General features: G+C 34.9%; 1 protein-coding gene across 1 annotated transcript in view; it reads right to left on the reverse strand.

The window, feature by feature from the left end:
• LOC118187126 (uncharacterized) overlaps positions 1–429 on the reverse strand; it is a 140,521-nt gene extending 140,092 nt beyond the window's left edge. The window contains exon 1 of the mRNA XM_085810814.1: positions 93–429. Within this exon, the coding sequence (XP_085666940.1) occupies positions 93–236 (144 nt within the window). The 5' untranslated portion in view covers positions 237–429. The remainder of the gene's footprint in view (positions 1–92) is intronic.
• Positions 430–19,468: the final 19,039 nt, after the last annotated feature.

Here is a 19,468-nt window from a genome sequence, read left to right on the forward strand (position 1 = left end):
AATTAATTCCAGCTATAACTGTTTTAGCTATTCTATCAAAGTAGAAGCACACACTACATTGAATGAAACAATCCACTTAATGCTCTGCTTACTTGGGATGCCTCAAGATGAGATAACTGAAGATCCTGAGGTGGATGAAAGCTATGATGATGACTATGGTGATGATGATGCCGGCGATGTTTTTTAGTGTGTTTCTTGGTGGTTTTGGGGGACGCCATACCGCCGCCGACGAACATTTTAATTTTAATAAAAAATGTAATCGTCAAATATATTATGAGTAAAGCGGTTGGGTGACTAGAAAATTGTAGATTACATCCAGTTAAGCCACTATATAACAGTGCATTTCACCGGATAGCTTACACAGCAATTCGCGGATTCCACTAAGACATACTTAAAAAGACTCTGAGCGGTGTTTAACGCGACGCGCTACTTCAGTACTGCAGGGTTGCCAAAGGTTTGACAGCATAAACAAAACCTGTCGCTCTAGCGGCAAGATTTTCAAGCGACGTGATTTGTTACTTCGCGATCTTTCCCCGCCTCCATTTGGTTACGTAATTTTTTTTACCGCCTGGTTTACAAGGAGGTCTATTCTAGCCTCCCTGATGGTTTACGTTGATTTCTACAAAATTACCTCACCAGGCAAATAAAAAGAATAAGTGTACGCTTTTAAATTAATTTTTATAATTAAACAATTTCTTAATGGTTTTTCTTACTAATAGACTGTTAAAGTAGGTTTATTTTTTTTACAATTTGTAAGATTACTTCTGAGTAAAAGATGATGAAAGTATTTATGTACTATGCTAGCACTTATATGTCGAAATCGCAATTACAGTGGAACCTCGACATACGAGCACCTTTAAATACGAGAAATTCGAAATACGAGGAAAGTATGTGTTCTAAAACATTTTTATAGCCTCGAAATTTCACAAATTAATAAAAGTAGAGAGCAAAATGATTCCTCTTACCTTATCCAGCGTATCATCAAGCGAGATGATAGCTAATTAACTTGTAATCCAAAAAGAGTTTGTAGACAGAAATTGTAATTGAAACACATTTTATTGACATTAAAATATATTAAGATTTGTTAGTATTCTAGATATATATCGAAAAGGGTGTTATATAAAAGACAGTGTCATATCACTGTCCTTTCCTGATGGAGTGAGAAAAGTAAGAGTAAAGAATAAGCAAGTTACACAATTAACTCCTTTACAGGATGTCCAGAATACACTGTTTATCGCGCTATTGGCAACAGTCCATTCCTATATGCATATCAACAGTATAAACGAAAATTTTCTCTCTAAATACGAGCATTGCCTCGAGTAACGAGCACTAAGCCAGGCTGTCGGTATGCGTGGCACCATTTCCCGATTCAGCTCGACTCGGGGAATTCCCTCATCAGATCACTCGGTGTTCTTTGATCTACGTGTTTGTGTGCTTGTGAGTTAGTTGTTTATTACAATTAACATGTAAATAATTATTTTACGATGCCTCCCAAGAAGATTGTTGCCTCAGATAGTGCTGCCAAAAAAAAAAAAAGCCCTGGGTGGTTGAAATTAAGAAAGAAACCATAGATAAACATAAGGATAAACAAAAGATAAACATAAGGGGGTGCGGAACGGATTAACTGGATTTCCATTATTTTCAATGGGGAAGTTTGTTTCTAGATACGAGAAATTCGTTATACGAGCTCAATGCTGGAACGAATTAAACTCGTATCTCGAGGTTACACTGTATTATTTTTCATGTAAAAGATTTGTATGGCAACTGATGAATTACAGTTTATAGTGAATTACTGTTTCAGAAAGTACTGCTTCCTTTTACTCTGTATCAGGTGAAGACCATTAGTAAAACAAAAGGAGCAGTGAGGACAAAATAAGACGAAAGTATTAAAGCAAGTGGCGTCAGTCAACGAATTAGGTGAGTTGCTGGTGGACGGTCAAAATCAATGAATAGAAGAGATTTGAAGTGCCGGCACAGCTTCAGTACAGCCCACCCGGAATTTTAAACAAAACAATATTGCCAAGAGCGGCGATAAATGATATGATCTGGTAACCCATACTATTCGCCAAACGCAATTTAAACACAAGGAGGTTAGAATAGAAGGAGGGAAGGTTCAACTCAAACGATGAAGCTTGGCGGCCATGTTCCTGTTATCGCTGTGACTTGTGCAAGGAAGTCTGTAATTGCAATATTTTTTGGCTTTTCTTTTTGAAGCATGTCAGCTTGTGTTGTATATGGATGCACAAATAGATTTTCGAAAATGATTCCTGAGATTACTTTTCACGCGTAAGTATTGATTTTTTTTTATGTAACTTGATAACTATGGTAAAAAATATAACAATGTCATGTTGTTTTCTTTTCAGATGTGAAAAAAAGGACTTAATAATAAACAAAATATGTTAAATACATTTTAATGTTTCTGTTTATAGCTGGCATCTTTGTTCCTTAATATACAATGATGTATGCTAGGATTTAAACTGTATAATTTGAACGTTTTAGGTAATTCGTTTGATAATTTTCATGAAAAGTAGGACAGCAATTGTTACTATTTTTATGAATTGTAAAGGTGTTAAATAAAGTAATGCTTTTCTTTATGTATTACTTATTATTCATTTTAAAGTTTTTTTAACTGTTAAGAATATAATTTGTGCATTTGATCAAGATAAACTCACTTTTCTGTTGTTAAAATTTTTTTGCATAAATTTACAAATTTGTGGGCAGTATAGCGATAAAAGTAAGTAAAATATTTACACAACTGAACATGTGGAAAGATGTGTCCAAAAATATAGGTATAGGTATATTTCTGTAATTCAGCTTAATTCAAGGCAATTTCTTTGAGATTCATAAATATGAAACGCGCATAAACTAAAATCACTGAATTCACATAAACCTGTTTTATTTTATTAATATTTATATTCTTGTTGTTATAAGGTTGTTGGTTGTTAAAAGAATTTATTTAAAACTTTCATTTAAAAAAATGCAACCTGTGACTAATTTTTTAGATAATTATCTGCTATTAATTTCAGGTTAAATATATTTTAAATGATTCTTTAATAAATTATAATATTGTGAATAAATCAGAAATATCACTTCTTAAAGGAAAAACTGGAAAGTACACCCAACAAGTTGCTAATAAAACCTAAACAAATTCTTGAAATATGCAGAAACATTATTTTTAAAGACTTTAATGTTATGCACATGCATTTAGATTTCGAAATATTTCTTAATGATTTTCTGTACGTAATAAATTACGGATATCATCTTTGTAACTTTAAAACAAAAAACTAACATTAGCGAAGTATTTCATAATAAATTTTACATATTTTTAGTGCACGGAGCAGCTTAAAAACAAGTACGTTTCTCTGCCGTAATGCAATGTTTTGAAGTTACAAACATGGACGCCACTTGTTCCGTGGAGTTTCATTCCCCGATAGTGGAGGAAACTGGGAACTCCGACAAAGACAGACAAAGTAGACAGATGTCTTGTTTTGCACCCGCTAAGTCTTTCTGCACCGATTGGCGAAAAATCAAGCATAGGTGCGAAGGAAAGGTATATAGAAAGAGGGGCAATTTCGTATTTGAGGAGCGTAAAAAGGAACTTCGTACATCTTGTACGAGTTCAAAAGAACCAGGAATAAAAGATGGGACAAAATAAAATTTAAAATAAATGGTTCAAAAATAATAGAGGGGGGAAAAGGGTGCCTATAGAAAGAAAAGGAAAAGAAGTAGAAAATATCCTAAAATACGATTGTGTCCATGAGTGTAGTTTAAAGGAAAAGAAACTGTCTTCATTTACAATGAATAGTGTCTCACAGGTATGTGTGTGTAGTGAGTGTGTTTAATGGTGAATAGATGTGTTACTGGGGAAAAACAAACATTGACGGTGTTAAAATGCTTCGTATCAAGGTATTTACCATGGAATATAAAGTAATATGTATGCTTGCATCCTGAGATATCAACAAAAGTCATCAAACAAAAGTATATATTAATTTAACTAAAGTAACTTATGCTACTTTCATTCTCAACATTTTCATACATTTTTCAAAAAACAGTAGCAGACTAACAACATAGAACCATATACAATACAAGACCACAACCGCACACACCAAAAATATACTATATATATATATATGTGTGTGTGTGTGTATTACTGAGTATCTGTATTAAAAATACAAATTAAACAGTATTTATTAATTTAACTATCATAATTTATTACAAGATTAATTATTTTACTATCATAATTTATTACTAGTTATTTAATGTTAGTATAACACAATGAGGCACACTGTTTTTATATAAGCTCATAGTTCTAAGAATTCATTTAAGGCGGTGAAGAATAAACCATCCCTTACATATGGACATTTAACAGATAGCAAAGAACTGTATGAGAAAAAATCGGTGAGGTATAATATTATTTAAAGGCGAAACTATATTCAAGCGATCTAAAAAGAAAAGAGAATCCAGAAGATCCGAGAGGGAAATAGCGCGATGCCCAAATTTTCCCTCTCATCCCCAAATTTTCCCTCTCTCGAGATTCCTTAAGGGCTTTGTAATGTTGACAGACGTGAACTGATAACGTTGGCGTCTGTTTGGAGTTGATACACAAAGGAAGCCACAAGCAATGGCAATTTCAAGTATTTTTTAATGCTTTAAACTGATGAAAAATTAAGATTTATTGATTTAAAGGCACTTATTTATAGAAATTTGATTTAGTTTAGATGAAAGAAAAGTACTTGTCTTAAAATTCCAGGCTTTTGGAGTATATCCTTACATTGTCCGCTGTTTTATTCTCGTCAACATCGGAGCCGAAATTCATTGGAATGATATAGGTGTTGTAGGAAAAAAAAACATTTTTCAAAGTAATTTAATTGATAATCACCAAGAGGAAAGGAAATTTTTTCACTTTTTTACGGAGCGCAGCGATCGTGCTGCCGCTTGCCTCGGTCAGCACTCCTTGTTTAAACAAGAGGATGGAATTACGGTTACAGCTAATATAGTAGTCAGTTACATTTATTCAATTGCAATACAAATTACCGAAATATCCATTTACTCAAAGTTTAATGCACGTGCCCCGTATTCTTACTTTTCCGGTATAGATTTCTCTTAAAATTTGTCTTACGCTGCGTTGCAGGGGGGAATACAACATTTTAAATTAGAATTCTACTAAAATTAATACCTAAATACACAATTTGTAACACTGTTATTGTCGATTGTTTAACGCTCAGATACAGTGAATACTATTTTGTATATCTTTTTTGGTTACTTTGGAGGTGATATTTTTGCGTTTAGTTATTGCTTGCTCTAAAACTGCTGTTAGTGATGTTGTAATTAAGTATCAGGAGATTATAAAGGAAAATTTAAGGTGGGAGTTTTCAAACAAGCGTAAAATTTGGGGAACAGATATTTTATGTATGAATTAACAAGAGAGTATGAACTTTTTAGAGGATTTTTGATGGATTGTCGATTATTGAAGGATAACGTTTTTTGTGAAAAATGTAAGATACCATGCTGGTTAGTTAGTCAGAAAAAGTCATCGAATGGTAGTATTTGGAGATGCAAGAAACGTACGGCTGAGAAATCAATTAGGATAATTGTATTTTTAATTTTTTGGTTTTGATATGTTTATAATGCTTTCCGACTTACGATATATATCGATAGCCCGACGATCTACTCAATAGTAGCAAAACTGTAAGCTTTGACCCTATAAGTAACTTTTACCTCATTATTATAATACGTAGTTTTTGCTATCGGAATTACACTTGATAATATGTGTGTGTATGTGAAGCATTGCTTAGTGTTCCAAATTTGTAGTATTTATTTGCTTATAATATTTTCTTTCATTGTGAGAAATTAGATTTTTTTATTTATTAATGTGTAGAATTCTAGTATACCTCCCTACAGAGAATATGATGTGATTTAGGAATTTAGGAACCTGTTTTTCATTAATGTGAAGTTTAAAATTTTTAGAAAATAATGAAAATTGTCTAGTTACTGGTATGTAAGGAATTATGTCGTTATGTAGCAAAACGTTAATTTGTAAATATGATAAAATTGATATGTCCCAGAGTATTAATTTAAATTTAAAAAAATCTTTTTTTATTTGTATAAATGCTGAAGCTTAAAGTCTTTGAAAATACTGAAGCTGTATGAAATACAAGTATGAGCGACTGCGACGTTCTTTATCGTTTTAATAATCGGAAGAATTCGCTTACTATATCATAGTAATTTTAAATATAAACAATTTATTATACTTATTTTCATTTAAGCTTAAGCTTAAATGTCGGAAATGTAAATTTAAAGTAAAGAATTTGATGGTAATTTAAAATAACATTAATAAAAAATTCATTATTATTTTTAAGAGAAAATACAAATTACGCGTAGCATGGAGAATACATTGTGACGTCACAAGCTTATTCCCGCCCGTTTATGGATGTCACACAGCTCCGCCTTCTTAACTTTGTTGATGCAACATACTCTACGCTTTTACCAAATTATTTATTAAAGGTGAAATAGCTAAAGGTTTCCGGTATTGTTTTTAAACTTACATCCTTTTAACCTTAATCATTTTTATTAATCATTTCTTAAAATCGTGTATAATAGTCGTAAATTTATTTCTATTATCCATGATTTCTGGTGATTCTTATTTCTTTCTCTTAAAATCGTGTATAATAGTCGTAAATTTATTTCTATTATCCACGATTTTTGGTGAAATCAAGATGGCCGCCATTTTTCGAAACACGGAGTTTCGTCGAAAATCTTGATGGCAACCATTTTTCAAAATAACGTATTTCATGTGCTTTGGCGCCAAAACTAATTCGTGAAACTTTGAAGGTGGGCTATACTGAAGCTGTTCCATAGCGGCCATACGACTTCTTCTGGAAAATAGGCTGCATAAAAAGTCGTTAGGATGCAAACTAGCTGGCGGTGCTCAGTAAAATTCAGGGAAATGCCATCAGCAGTGTTCACCTCTTTGTGGTAAGGGCTGGAAAACAAACTCTACACAATAAATATCATAAATATTTTACTTTTCTCCAACGTAAACACAAACTGCAAACACAACATAATAAATATTACATCTTTACAACACAGTTATAATGAAAATAATCACGTGTTGCCACATCACTGAAAAAAAATCATAGAAAACTTCATTCATTTAAAAGCAGAAATAAATTATTTTTAGTTTTTTATGAAAAACAGAAACGCCCTCTTTCGGTGAGTGAATGTGTAACGTACTGGGCCCCCATGACCCCATCAGCAGCTCAAATGAAAATTAAGCACACTAATTTTAAATATAAGACATAAAATAAATGAAGGAAAAGAACATATATCAAATCAGTCAGTCATCTACGGGAAGTAGAGCCAGTTTATGGATTGGTCTCTTCATTTCACCTGAGGCAGTTTTTAAATTCACTGCTCTTACTCTATCGTCAGTTCTTTTATATTTGTGAACTACTCTTGCCATTTTCCAGTTAAGTGGCGGCAAGTTTTCCTCTTTTATTATCACCAAGTCATTCACATATAAATCGGCACTGGTGAGTTTCCACTTATTACGTACTTGGAACTGAGTCAAACAGTCTTTTGACTCCGATTTCCAAAACGATTGGGAAATCTGTGCCACTCGTTCAGGGATGAGAATTTTCTCATTTGTAAAATCAGGTTCAGAAACACCTTTTGTTGCGTTGAATCTAACTGAATAATATTTCATTCAGTCGTTCTCGTCCTTAAATTAAATCTGACTCCATTCTATAACATTTGAAAAGAAATATTTTAAATAAACAGTAACATTTTCTTGCTTAGAAAGGCACAACTTTATTTGCTTACACACTTAAGGAAATCAAAACATTATTCTAATCTTTCTTACTGTTGCCAAACTACAAAACCAAAACTCCGTCTAATAAAGAAAACAAGGGCTGTTGAATATCGTTACAAATATAAATCATGGAGCTCACAACATACTCCCACCTTTTGATTTTCTTAGAATAGATTATGAAACTCAAAACATTAAATAAAATAAAAATTTAGACTTTCTACTCAATAGACTTCCTTAGTACTTAATATACTCACAATACAAATTAAATAATAATACAGAACATATGCTTAAAAAGTTCACTTATAGCGAGAAGGTTTGACAATTTTTCTGCCACATCTAGTTTTTAGTTCAAAATCAGTTCCTTTAAAGTCACTCTCTTTTAACATTTTCGGATTTATGAGGAATGTTCCCTTTATCGGAAACAGTTGCCACGAAATTTCTTGTACAGACAACTCTTCCTTCAATACATTCTCAGAATATTTACGGTTATTGTAGAAACGCAATATCCAGGCTATTAGTCGCAAAATCTTTAAATACTTGGAAAATCGTCGTAAGTACCATCGCTCGTCTGACACAGAAGTTTTAACTAAAGCAGTTTCTCCCTTCTTTCGCTCTTCATAAGCTTCTTCACTGTTGGTTTTGAATCTGAGATTTGGGCCAGTTGTCTTCAGATTGCTTTAGCCACTTTTGTCCCTCCCACCATTTCGATGTAAGGAGAAATTTTGGAGAACAACCTCTGAATGGGAGGTCTGCCGGATTATGACTGCCAAGAATATGTTTCCTTGAATCCATTGAAGTGAAAACCTCGAATTTCCTTAACGAAACTACTCCAATTATCTTCATTCTTAATCCAAAACAAAGCGGTTGAAAAATCTGTCCAACATGTGGTTGGGACTTCTGTCAAATTCCTTTATTTTCTTATATAAGATATAATGCGTGCTTCTACACAACAGGCTAATAATTCCAATCTGGGAATTGTTGCTTTCGCCAAGGGAGCAACTCTGCTCTTAGCTTGAATTAAATGAACTTTCACTTCATCACGGTTTTCTTTACGAAGAAATACAGCTGCGCTGTAAGCAGATTTGCTAGCATCTACAAAAGTGTGAAGACTTAATCATTATTGGGAACCATCACAATGAACATATCTTGGAATTTTAATTTCCTATAATAAATGAAGATCTTCCGTCCACAGTGAAAATCTTTTACAAACACTTTCAAGACATACCTCATCCCAGCTTAATTTAAGAGTCCAGGTTTCTTGTATTAGCATCTTCATGCAGATGGTTACTGGGTATCCAATGGGATCAAAAATACTGTTGACAGCTGAAAGAATATTTCTTCTTGTTACAGGTTCTTTCTTAAAGGAAACATTTTCTAAGTTACAAAAAAGGACATCTTTATTTCTGTCCCGCAATAATCCAAGAACGGGAGATTCCTTTTCTCTTTTATCTCCTGTTAAAGAAGTATATTCCCATCCAAGTAAGTCAAAACATGCTGAAGCTAGAATTTGTTTAGCCTCATGTACAAATTGCAGTACAGTCAAAAGTCGTTAATCCGAACTCGTAGGGACTTCGGCGATTACGGATTATCGATTTTTCCGGATTATAGATCATCAGTTTAAATATCGTAAGATGGCATGCAGAAATTCTAAAATTAAAAATATGGAACCGTAATTTATGAAATAAAGAACAATTATGATCTAAAGGGTATCAAAATTTACAAAAATAAAGCTTAATATTTATTTGTTTACTTTCTTAAACATTTCTTTCAATGTAAGTTGTTTAAGTTGCTTCGTTTTATGTGATAATACTTTCTCTTTAATTCTATAAACAGACATAATTTCTTGTTCAGTTACAAAGTTCCGCTGTTCAAGTCCCGTAATTGCTGTGCCGAGAATACCGACTAACTTGTCAATCGAAATTTTTTCGTTTTCACTAACCTCTGTGTCCCGTTCTTTACGTCTTTATCCATTTTTTGCAGCAATTCCACTTTTTGTTTGATGGACATCGAAACATACTTTCGTTTTGTAGATCCTTTGGGAGCTCCATCATCGGAAATTCTATTTGACGTAATCGAAAGTTCAAGTTTACTTTTATAAAATTGCTCTTACAGTCTGCAAAAAATAATAAGCGGCATCCAATTTGAAGATTAAGGAACAACGCAATCATCAACATTAACTGAAATAGATAATTAGATAATTTTAGCTTATACCGTCCGTTATACATAAAACGCGCACGCGAAAACGTATTGTGCGTTTGCGCACACGCATATGCGCAGTCGTAAAGGTCTTACGCGCACGCGTAAACGCCTATGCGCATGTGTCGACGCGGCGCATGCGCAGAAAGTTTTTAGCTTTGATGTCCGGATTATAGATCATTCCGGATTATGGGTGTCCGAATTAGCGACTTTTGACTGTAATTCCTTTTCATCAGATACAATTATTACACAGTTATCCACATAAAAGGCATTTCTTAATTTAAGCACTATTTCTGGAAAATCATCATGGCATTCCTCCAAATGAAAATTAATGACTGTAGCTAAGAGAAATGGACTGCATGTGAGTCCAAAGACTACCCTTTTATGGCGGTAAATTTTTAATATTCTTTTCTCGAAATTCTCCCACCATAAAAATCTTAAAACCATAAAAATTATAAAAATCCCACCATAAAAAATAGTCTTGATCTTCTTCCGCAACAGAAATTTGTAAGAAGGCCTTTCTCATCTCTGAAATGATGCCAATCGATTTTTCCCGAAAACTCAGCAGCCGTGGAAGGATTTTCTCTAAGAGGTTTGGTCCTTTTTCTAGAACATCATTAAGTGATGGAGAATGACCGAATCTACATGAAGCCTCGAGAACAAGTCGAACGCTTGTGGTGGAGTTTTGTTTCTTGAAAACGCCTCGATGGGTAAATAATCGTATGGAATTTTATTATCTTCCTTAGGTGGTACTTCTTCAGTAATATTCTCCGCTAACCATTCCTGGAAAACAGCATCATAATCTGCATATCTGCCTTCCTTAACCCTCTGAGCGTTATGACCTGCTTTATCCGGTCATCAGAAGTTTTGCTACTTGGTATATATTAGCTTATAATTTAAGATATTTTGCTTTCTTACTTTCTTTAATAATGCAAATATCATCTTAATGAATGTAAGTTTTAGAAAATACAGACTAAAATAAGTAATTACGCAAACTCAATTAATAAATGTTGTTTAAATACCGGTCTTCATGACGGATCCAAAATCCTGGAACGCTCAGAGGTAAGTTTCTCCGCAGTGGATGCACACCTGCGCTTCGCAAACCAATTTATTTTCCTTCAAAATCTCCTGCTCTTCTAGCCAAGGCAGCTTCACGATGTAACGACCTTCTTTATCCCTTCTCACAGTTCGCTGGAACTGTTGCATAACTAATTGATATGTCTCTTCTTTAGATTTCATTTCAACATGATCTCTGATGCCTAGATTATCCAAGTTCCACAGATCAGCAATTGATGTATTTTTTATCAGTAGAGAGGTGATTAAGTTTGCAGAGGTGTTAACAGGATTCTCATCAAACATTTTCCCCATAATCAGCCAGCCCAAAAGCGTTTCATATGCGACTAAGCCACACTTAAGATAATGATTCCCCGTAAACAAATGATCACAAAAAATTAGCTCCGATCAATATCTCGATATCAGGAAAATTCTCTCTATAATCATTAAGCAATATCTTCTTTTCCTTTAACTCTTTTTTCCCATGATCCCCCTTTCTTTAGCCGCGAAATATTTCCACAAATAATAAACTGATCTAGAGCGTCTATCTTACAGGAAAATGTATTGTTTGAGAATTCAATGTCAAGTTCATACTGACGATGCTCCTTTATCTCTGTCGTTAATCCTGTCGTTAATAATTAAAGTGTGTGAATCAAAAACCTGTTATCATTAGGTTCCATACCCATCTCTTCTACAGTTGTCTTCAATATGTATGAATGTTGTGAGCCACTATCAATGAATACCCTCACTTGTTTTTCTTTATTTCCTGATTTCAATCTAACCTGTAATGTGTGAAGTAGAACTTCACCAGAGTAGCAATGATTTGACAGAATGTTATTGCTTGGTTTTGATTCTTCGGATTTAAGAGAATTATTCATTAATTTATTAGTTTTCAGCTCTGGACACATTAAATGTCACAAATGTCTTTTTCCACAAAGAATACATTTAATATTTGTCTTGCAAAAGTTTGACTGGTGTCCGGCTCTTAAACATATAAAGAAGACTTTCTTATCCTTTAAAATATCTTGTTTCTGCTGGAAATTCAGAGTTTGAGCTTTAAAATAATCTCTGCTCTCGTGCGCCTTTTCACAAAATACACAAGCTACGTTTTGCTTTCTCTTTTCGAAAACTCCTGAAAATAAATCTGCAGCTGTCGGTTGATTAAGAGCTTTATTCACCTTTCTTTCTCCTCTTTTTCATATTTATTTGAAAACCCAAATTTCGCTAAGAGAACTTGCTCTCCTTCTACTTCCGTTTTCATAAACATTAACAAGCTTTTTAGCTTCTCACTGTATGGATTCTCTGCTGATTCATCCAGTGTACTAACTATCGGATTTCGCTACCACACCCTAAAAAATGTCCTCCGGTATGAAAGATTCAATGAGAGAGTAAAGTATGGCAGACTATTTATCCGATGTCAAACCAATGGATTCCAGAGCTCTCAAATAGCATTCCAGTTTGTTGTACAGTCTACCAGTGTCTAATTTTCGGTTACTGCCTGTAGCATTTTTTACGACTAACTTTAACAGTTCTCGTACGTAGAACTCAATAAGTAATTCATCTCGCCCAAAACGAGATTTTAGGCATTATACCACTCTATTATAATTTTCGGAAATCAAAACATTATTCTAATCTTCTTTACTTCTATACTATTCTAATCTTTTGTTGTTGCCAAATAAGAAAAACAAAACTTCGTCTAAAAAAGAAACCAACGGCTGTTGAATATCGTTACAAATATAAATCATGGAGCTCACAACACCTTATTTAACTCGAAACCGATAATGAAGTGACTCGGTGTAATGCCAGAAAAATCATTTGTGTTCTCAGAAGCAGCCACAAAAGAAAGGGAATTAAGTATTGCTTCAATCACCACCAGACACTTTGAAAATTCTTCTTGTGAGAGGATCTGCGATCCTATAACACGTCTCATGTGAAACTTCATAGGTTTAACGTCAGCCTCCCGAAGGCCTCCAAAATGAGGGGCTGACGAAGCCTTCATTGTCCATTTAACGCTTTCACTGGTCAAGTAGGAACCAAGTGCCTCGATCGTAGACACTTTTAAATAATTCTTTGCACCCATAAAATTTGTTCCACAATCACTGATTGTTTCCGATGGTTTTCCTTATCGACCGTTGAATCGTTTTAGAGCTGCTATACATGCCTGAGCACTAACATCACTGACAAGTTCTAAATGGACGGTTTTTCGATGCGAAGCACACAAACACATACACGTACATTTTCAGTGGTTTAACTCCTCTGTCGCGTCTAGAGTGATCAAAAATGGTCCTGAAAAGTCAGTACTGGATCTAAGAAATGGTCTTCCGGGATTCACTCTCGCAGGAGGAAAGTCGGCTATCATTTGTTTCGAAACCCTCAGAGCAAAATCTAGCACAGATAACGTACTTTCTTATTTCTTTGAGTATTCCGGTTGCTTCTATAATTCAATATTTTTGTTTCATCGCAGAGTTAACTAATTGTACTCATCCATGCATATATTTTAACATGGTAAAACTTCACTATTGATTTTGTAACAGGATGGTTATTAGGCAACATTATCTTATGTTTCATAAACTCTGATAATCTGTCATTTCTTAAACGTCCCCCTACACGTAGTAATCCGATTTAGAGAAATTAAAGAACTTTTCTTTAATATTCTCGCTTTCTCTAAAGAAGGGTCTTACGACAAACGAAACTGTAATCTAATCTAATATAATCTTTTACTGTGAGAATCGGGCATTGACTACGAAGAGTCTTGGTCCCGTCGTTCCATTATTTACCTTTGGACATTCGCTGTTGTTAAAATATGAACGGTGTCTAAACACCTCACCAAAAGGCGAAAAACTGTACTGCAAATGTATACATTCCTTAAAGGGGTCCGCAAACGGTGTGATAAGCAAAAAATGCATGAAGCATAAGGTCTGTAAATGGTATACGATCTATCGAAGAAATAAGAATATAAAGATCAGTGGCAGCTCCTAAAATATCCGTAAGCAAACTAAAAAGTTCAAGAAGGCAGTAAGAAAAGCACAGTCGATAAGCGACAGTCCTGTTAGTAATCTGAAGCAGTATCAATGGCATTCTGGGTAGTCTGAAGGCAAATCTTGATAAGCAATGGCAATAATCAGCACAGCGTCCTTCCTGCTCTGTGTCCTCTCTCTATCTGAGTATGGAGCTTAGTGAAAAGAAGGGTGTAGTGTCAGTCATATGATGTCTCTCGGCCAATAATAAGGCTGAGCGCGATACGAAAAGGGATTAGACCCTACGGTCACATGGGTGCATTCGAAGTGAGAAATTATAACTTGAAATTAAAAGTAAATACTTGAATATATAAAATGATTTTGAATAAATGAGAGAAAACTATATACAAATATACATTATATACACTACCACTTCGAATTGTGGTGCACAGTCTTTGGTCTTTTGACCACATGCTCTAAAGTAGGGTCATAGTCTATAATATTTTTAAGCGTGTTATAAGAGCTGTTAGTCATGCTTTCGTAGAATTTATAAGCGTTAATCAGCATCTGCGTGAGCAGGGGGTGAATTTCCAGGTCTTTATGAATATCCCTGTTCCTGACGAAACAGGGAGCGTTCGTAATAGCTCTTAAAATTTTGTTTTGAAGAATATCAAGTTTCTTCCTCTCTCACTTTAATCCAATAACTCAAGCCGGGGCTGCGTATAAAGTGATGGGCCTGATGAGGGATGATTAAAGCATTTTCTTAATTCTCAAATTCAGTTTTGAATTTCTCCCTATAATAGGGTGAATGGCCATAAAGGCGGCGTTCCCTTTATTTGCTGCATATTAAATTTGGTCTTAAAGTAAGACGTTTATCCACTACAACTCCCAAATATTTATACATATGAGATTGCGGAATAATCACATTATTGATGAGAATGCCAGCATTTACGCGCATGTTCTTTTTATACCTTCTATGAAGGACTGTACAGCATTTATTTGCGTTAAAATTAATTTTCCATATTTTGCACCAATGGGCTATATTGCTAACATAAAGTTGAAGATTATTCAATGCATGTTGCGGATTTATTGATTCAGCAAGAACAGCTGTGTCATCTGCATATTTTAATACTTTTGAGTTCAATGGTTGAGGCAGATCATTAATAATATAGATGCTAAATAATTGTGGGGAGAGTCAGCTTCCTTGTGCGATTCCACAGAACATTCTTTTCTTAATAGAAAGGATATCTTCTATCCTTACTTGGAAAGTTCTGTTCTTGAGGAATGAACTGATAATTTTTATGAATCCCTCTGAGAGTAGAAAATTAGAGAGCTTGAAAATGAGACCAGCATGCCACACTCGATCAAAAGCTTTCTCAAAATCGAGGTAGCATGCGGCTACTGCTTTTTTTCTTTTGGAATGCAAGGGCAACTCCTTTAAAGATGGTTCAGTTGTTACAATCAACAAAAAGAAAAAACTCTATGGTATCACACATAATGAAAAAGGTGAACCAAAATGCTTCAGTTGTGATAATTTTGGACATATTTCAAAGGACTGTCCGCTGCCAAAACCAATAGTAATATGCCGAAAATGTAATAAAATAGGATATAAAGCTAAAAATTGTGTTACTAAAGCTGAAAATAATCATTCAAATGATAAAAACTATTCTGTTGAGCAAATTGGTGAAAATTTAGAAGAGAGCAATTCATATTTGAAGAAACCAAAACTGAATAATTCTGAATAAGTACAGACTTTAATTGATACAGGGAGTTCTTGTTGTCTCTTAAGGACTTCAGTTGCTCAGAAACTTAAAAGTGAAACCCGAACATGTTATGAATAAATTGTATAGTTTTGGAAATCAAAGGGCGCCTGCCTGACCTCCATAGGAATGATTTGTAGGAGTTCCATGGTGAGGCAAGACACAAGTATAAAATATATAATCTTTATTTTACATATCAATAATAACATTCCGATGAGAAGGGAAATTCCCGCTCCATACATACCGCTCTCTCCTTACCATCTGCCGCTCATCCGAGGCGGGCATGTGCAGAACTCACAAAACTTCGTACGGTGTTTCCATGGAAACACCACAGAGTATCCCCCCAGTGAGGGAGACCGAATGATACACACACAAAAAAAAATGATACAGCATTTGTATTATACAATTTATATATACAATTCAACAGTATGTTGAAGGGAAAAGGTACAATATAAAACACATAATATTTTAAACTACATAATGGAATACTGAATAAATAACAATATATATAAATTATATATAGTAGGTGGTAGACAGATGTTGAGGGAAATTGACATGTCGTGCAGATTTTGTGACAGTTTTAGGAACATGTGACATGGTAGGTTTCAGTGTGTCTGTCTTATTGGAAGGTTTAGTGTTAGGGACAAAGGTTTTATCACTAATGAAAAATGCAGGTTTGAGTCGATCAATTGAAACAGTTTGATTTTTACCGTGCATGGAGATGATAAAGGTTTTATCATGTCGCTCAATGACTGGATGAGGACCTGAGTCAATTCTCAAATAAACATGAGAGCACGATTTTAAAGATGGATGAATGTGGATAGGCTCTGAACAGTGTTTTGATGTTGCGATGGAATCAGAGATTGAATGATAGATCGTAAACGATTTACATATGTTGGTGACGGGGATGGCGGAAAAAGCTGATCTGAGCACAAAATGTCCGAAGGCAGTCTTGAGGTAGTACCATAGACTAACTCAGAACAAGTTGCTTGGATGTCGTCTTTGACGGAAGATCTAATATCCAAAAGTATAAGAGGTAACGATTCTGTCCAGCGAGGATTCTCTTGCGATTTTATGCTGTTTTTCAGTTGGCGATGAAAACGTTCAATGATTCCATTTGATTGAGGTCTATAGGCAGTGGTACGAATACGATGAGTGTCCAGCAGGTTCGTGAACTCCCTGAAAAGATGCGATTCAAAGTTCCGACCCTGGTCAGTAGTGATAGTGGAAGGGCATCCAAAACGAGCTATCCATCCACTAATTAGAGCTTTACAAGTTTCAATCGACATATCAGATGTAGGAATTACTTCCGGTCATCGCGTGAAACGATCGATTATGGTCAAGCAATACTGATTCTCCAGAAATTGGTAATGGGCCAATAAAATGTATGTGAATATGAGAAAATCTGGCATCAGGAAGTAAAAATGTCGAAATGGGTGATTTTGTATGCTTGTGTATCTTGGAACGTTGACATTTCTCACAAGCGTTCACAGAGTTTTTGATAAAAGTGTGCATGTTAGGCCAAATGTAACGTCTGCGGATCAATTTTGAAGTGGCAGATATACCTGGATGCGAAAGGTTGTGAATACTTTGGAAGATGCTAGGTCTAAATGAAAAGGGAATGAAAGGACGAGGGACATTGGTTGTGAACAAAGTCACAATAGAGATAAATATCTTCAAGCGGAAAATACTGTTTGGAGAGCTTCAAAGAAGAAGATTTAGAAGTTAGTAATTGTTGTAGTTCATGGTCTGTAAGTTGTGCTGAGGCTAACTGTTTGAAATCCAGAATAAGTGAGCGAGAAACAGAATGTACTTCTATTCGGGAGAATGTGTCAGCAATAACATTTTCCCTACCTTTAACATAATGTATATCAGTAGAAAATTGAGAGATATAGTCAAGGTGTCAATTGTCGAGGAGAGCACTTTTCTGCTTTTTGTCTGAAAGCGAATGTTAGTGGTTTTTGGTCGGTAAATATGATGAAGTTGCGACCTTCCAACATGTGCCGAAATTTCCTGATAGACTCATATATTGCCAGAAGTTCGCGGTCATATGTAGACCATTTCAGTTGACTGTTATTCAGTTTTAAAGAAAGGAATGCTATTGGCTCCCATTGACCATTTTGGAGTTGCATGAGAGAGCTGCCAATAGCAACATCAGATGCATCGGTCCAAAGACTGAGTTGAGCAGCAGGAATTGGATGTCTTAAGAGGGTAGCTTTTTAAGAGCTTCTTTAGCTGCTAAAAATGCCTTTTCGGCGTCCTCAGACCACGGAAGAGGATTTTCAGTCTTCTTAGTTGGACGGAATAATTTCTTTTTGTTAGAATGACCTTCGAGAAGCTTAATTAAAGGGGACAAAATGTGCGTTGCATGTGACACAAATCTGCGAAGCTGTGTTAAGCTTGTTGGTCTAGGAAATTTAGAAATGGCATCAACTCGATCTAGAATGGGAGAAATACCTTCCAGATCGAGAGACTTTATATCCTAAGAAATCTAAGGTAGGAACACCAAATGTACACTTTGAGGGTTTGATTGCTAAACTATAATGATCTAACCTTTGAAAGAGAGCTCGTAGATTGTTAATATGCTCTTTGTGGCTTTTAGAGGCAATCAAATTATCATCAATAAATGCACATACACCGGTTAAACCTCTCGTCACTTCATCGATAAACCTTTGAAAAGTACTTGATGCATTGCACAAACCAAATTGCATCCGAGTACTCTCGAAAAGTCCAAATGGTGTGCAGATAGAAGTTTTATGGACATCCTCGGGAGCAATCGGAATTTGATGAAATGCTTTGACTAAATCTACATGGGAGAATATGTTGCACCCATGGAGTTCACTTGTGAAATCAATAATACTAGGGATTGCATATTTGTCCTTTTTAGTCTGAGCATTAAGGGCCCTAAAATCACCGACAGGACGCCAATCATTCATATCTTTTTTAGGGACCATATGCAATGGCGAAGCATAATTGCTGTTGGATGGGCGAATGTGGCCTAAATCTAACAGATGTTGAAATTCCATTTTTGCAATTTTCAAACGATCGGGTGCAAGCCGACGTGGTTTGGCAAAAACGGGAGGGTCAAAAGTTTCAATATGATGCTGAACTGAATGTTTGACAATTTGGTTTGCACAGGGAGCTTGAACAATACGAGGAAATTCATTTAACAACTTAGCATAATGATCATTACAAATTACAGATTTCACTGAATATATACTAGCAACATATAAAGTACCATAAGAATTTAATTTGGTGCATGTATCGTTTAAGCGACGATTTCTAAGATCTGGTTGTAGGTTAAAATAATGTAAGAAATCTGCACCAATTATAGCAGTTTGAACATTGCATACATAAAAAGGATAAACAAACTGTTTTCTTAAACCTAAATCTAAAGATAATAACTTTTGTTTATATACATTTATCTGAGTACCATTTGCAGCCAGAAAAGTTTGAATAGGAGTAGTCAGTTTATCAGATCTTGAGGCTGGAATTAAGGAACAATCACTACCGGTATCAATTAAAAAATTAATATTGGTTTTGCGATCACGAACAAATAGGCGACGAGAACTAGAAGGCGAGGCGTATGTCGCCGTTACTCCTTGCCCTGGAAATTGCAGGGTGGGGTACACTTTTTTGCTCTAGAAGTAAATTTTTGGTGGTACCAACATAGATCACTTTTTTCAGATTTC

The sequence above is a fragment of the Stegodyphus dumicola genome, chromosome 2 (assembly GCF_044657685.1).
Source record: "Stegodyphus dumicola isolate Sdum_Otavi_A_Nest chromosome 2, ASM4465768v1".
Taxonomy (NCBI): domain Eukaryota; kingdom Metazoa; phylum Arthropoda; class Arachnida; order Araneae; family Eresidae; genus Stegodyphus; species Stegodyphus dumicola.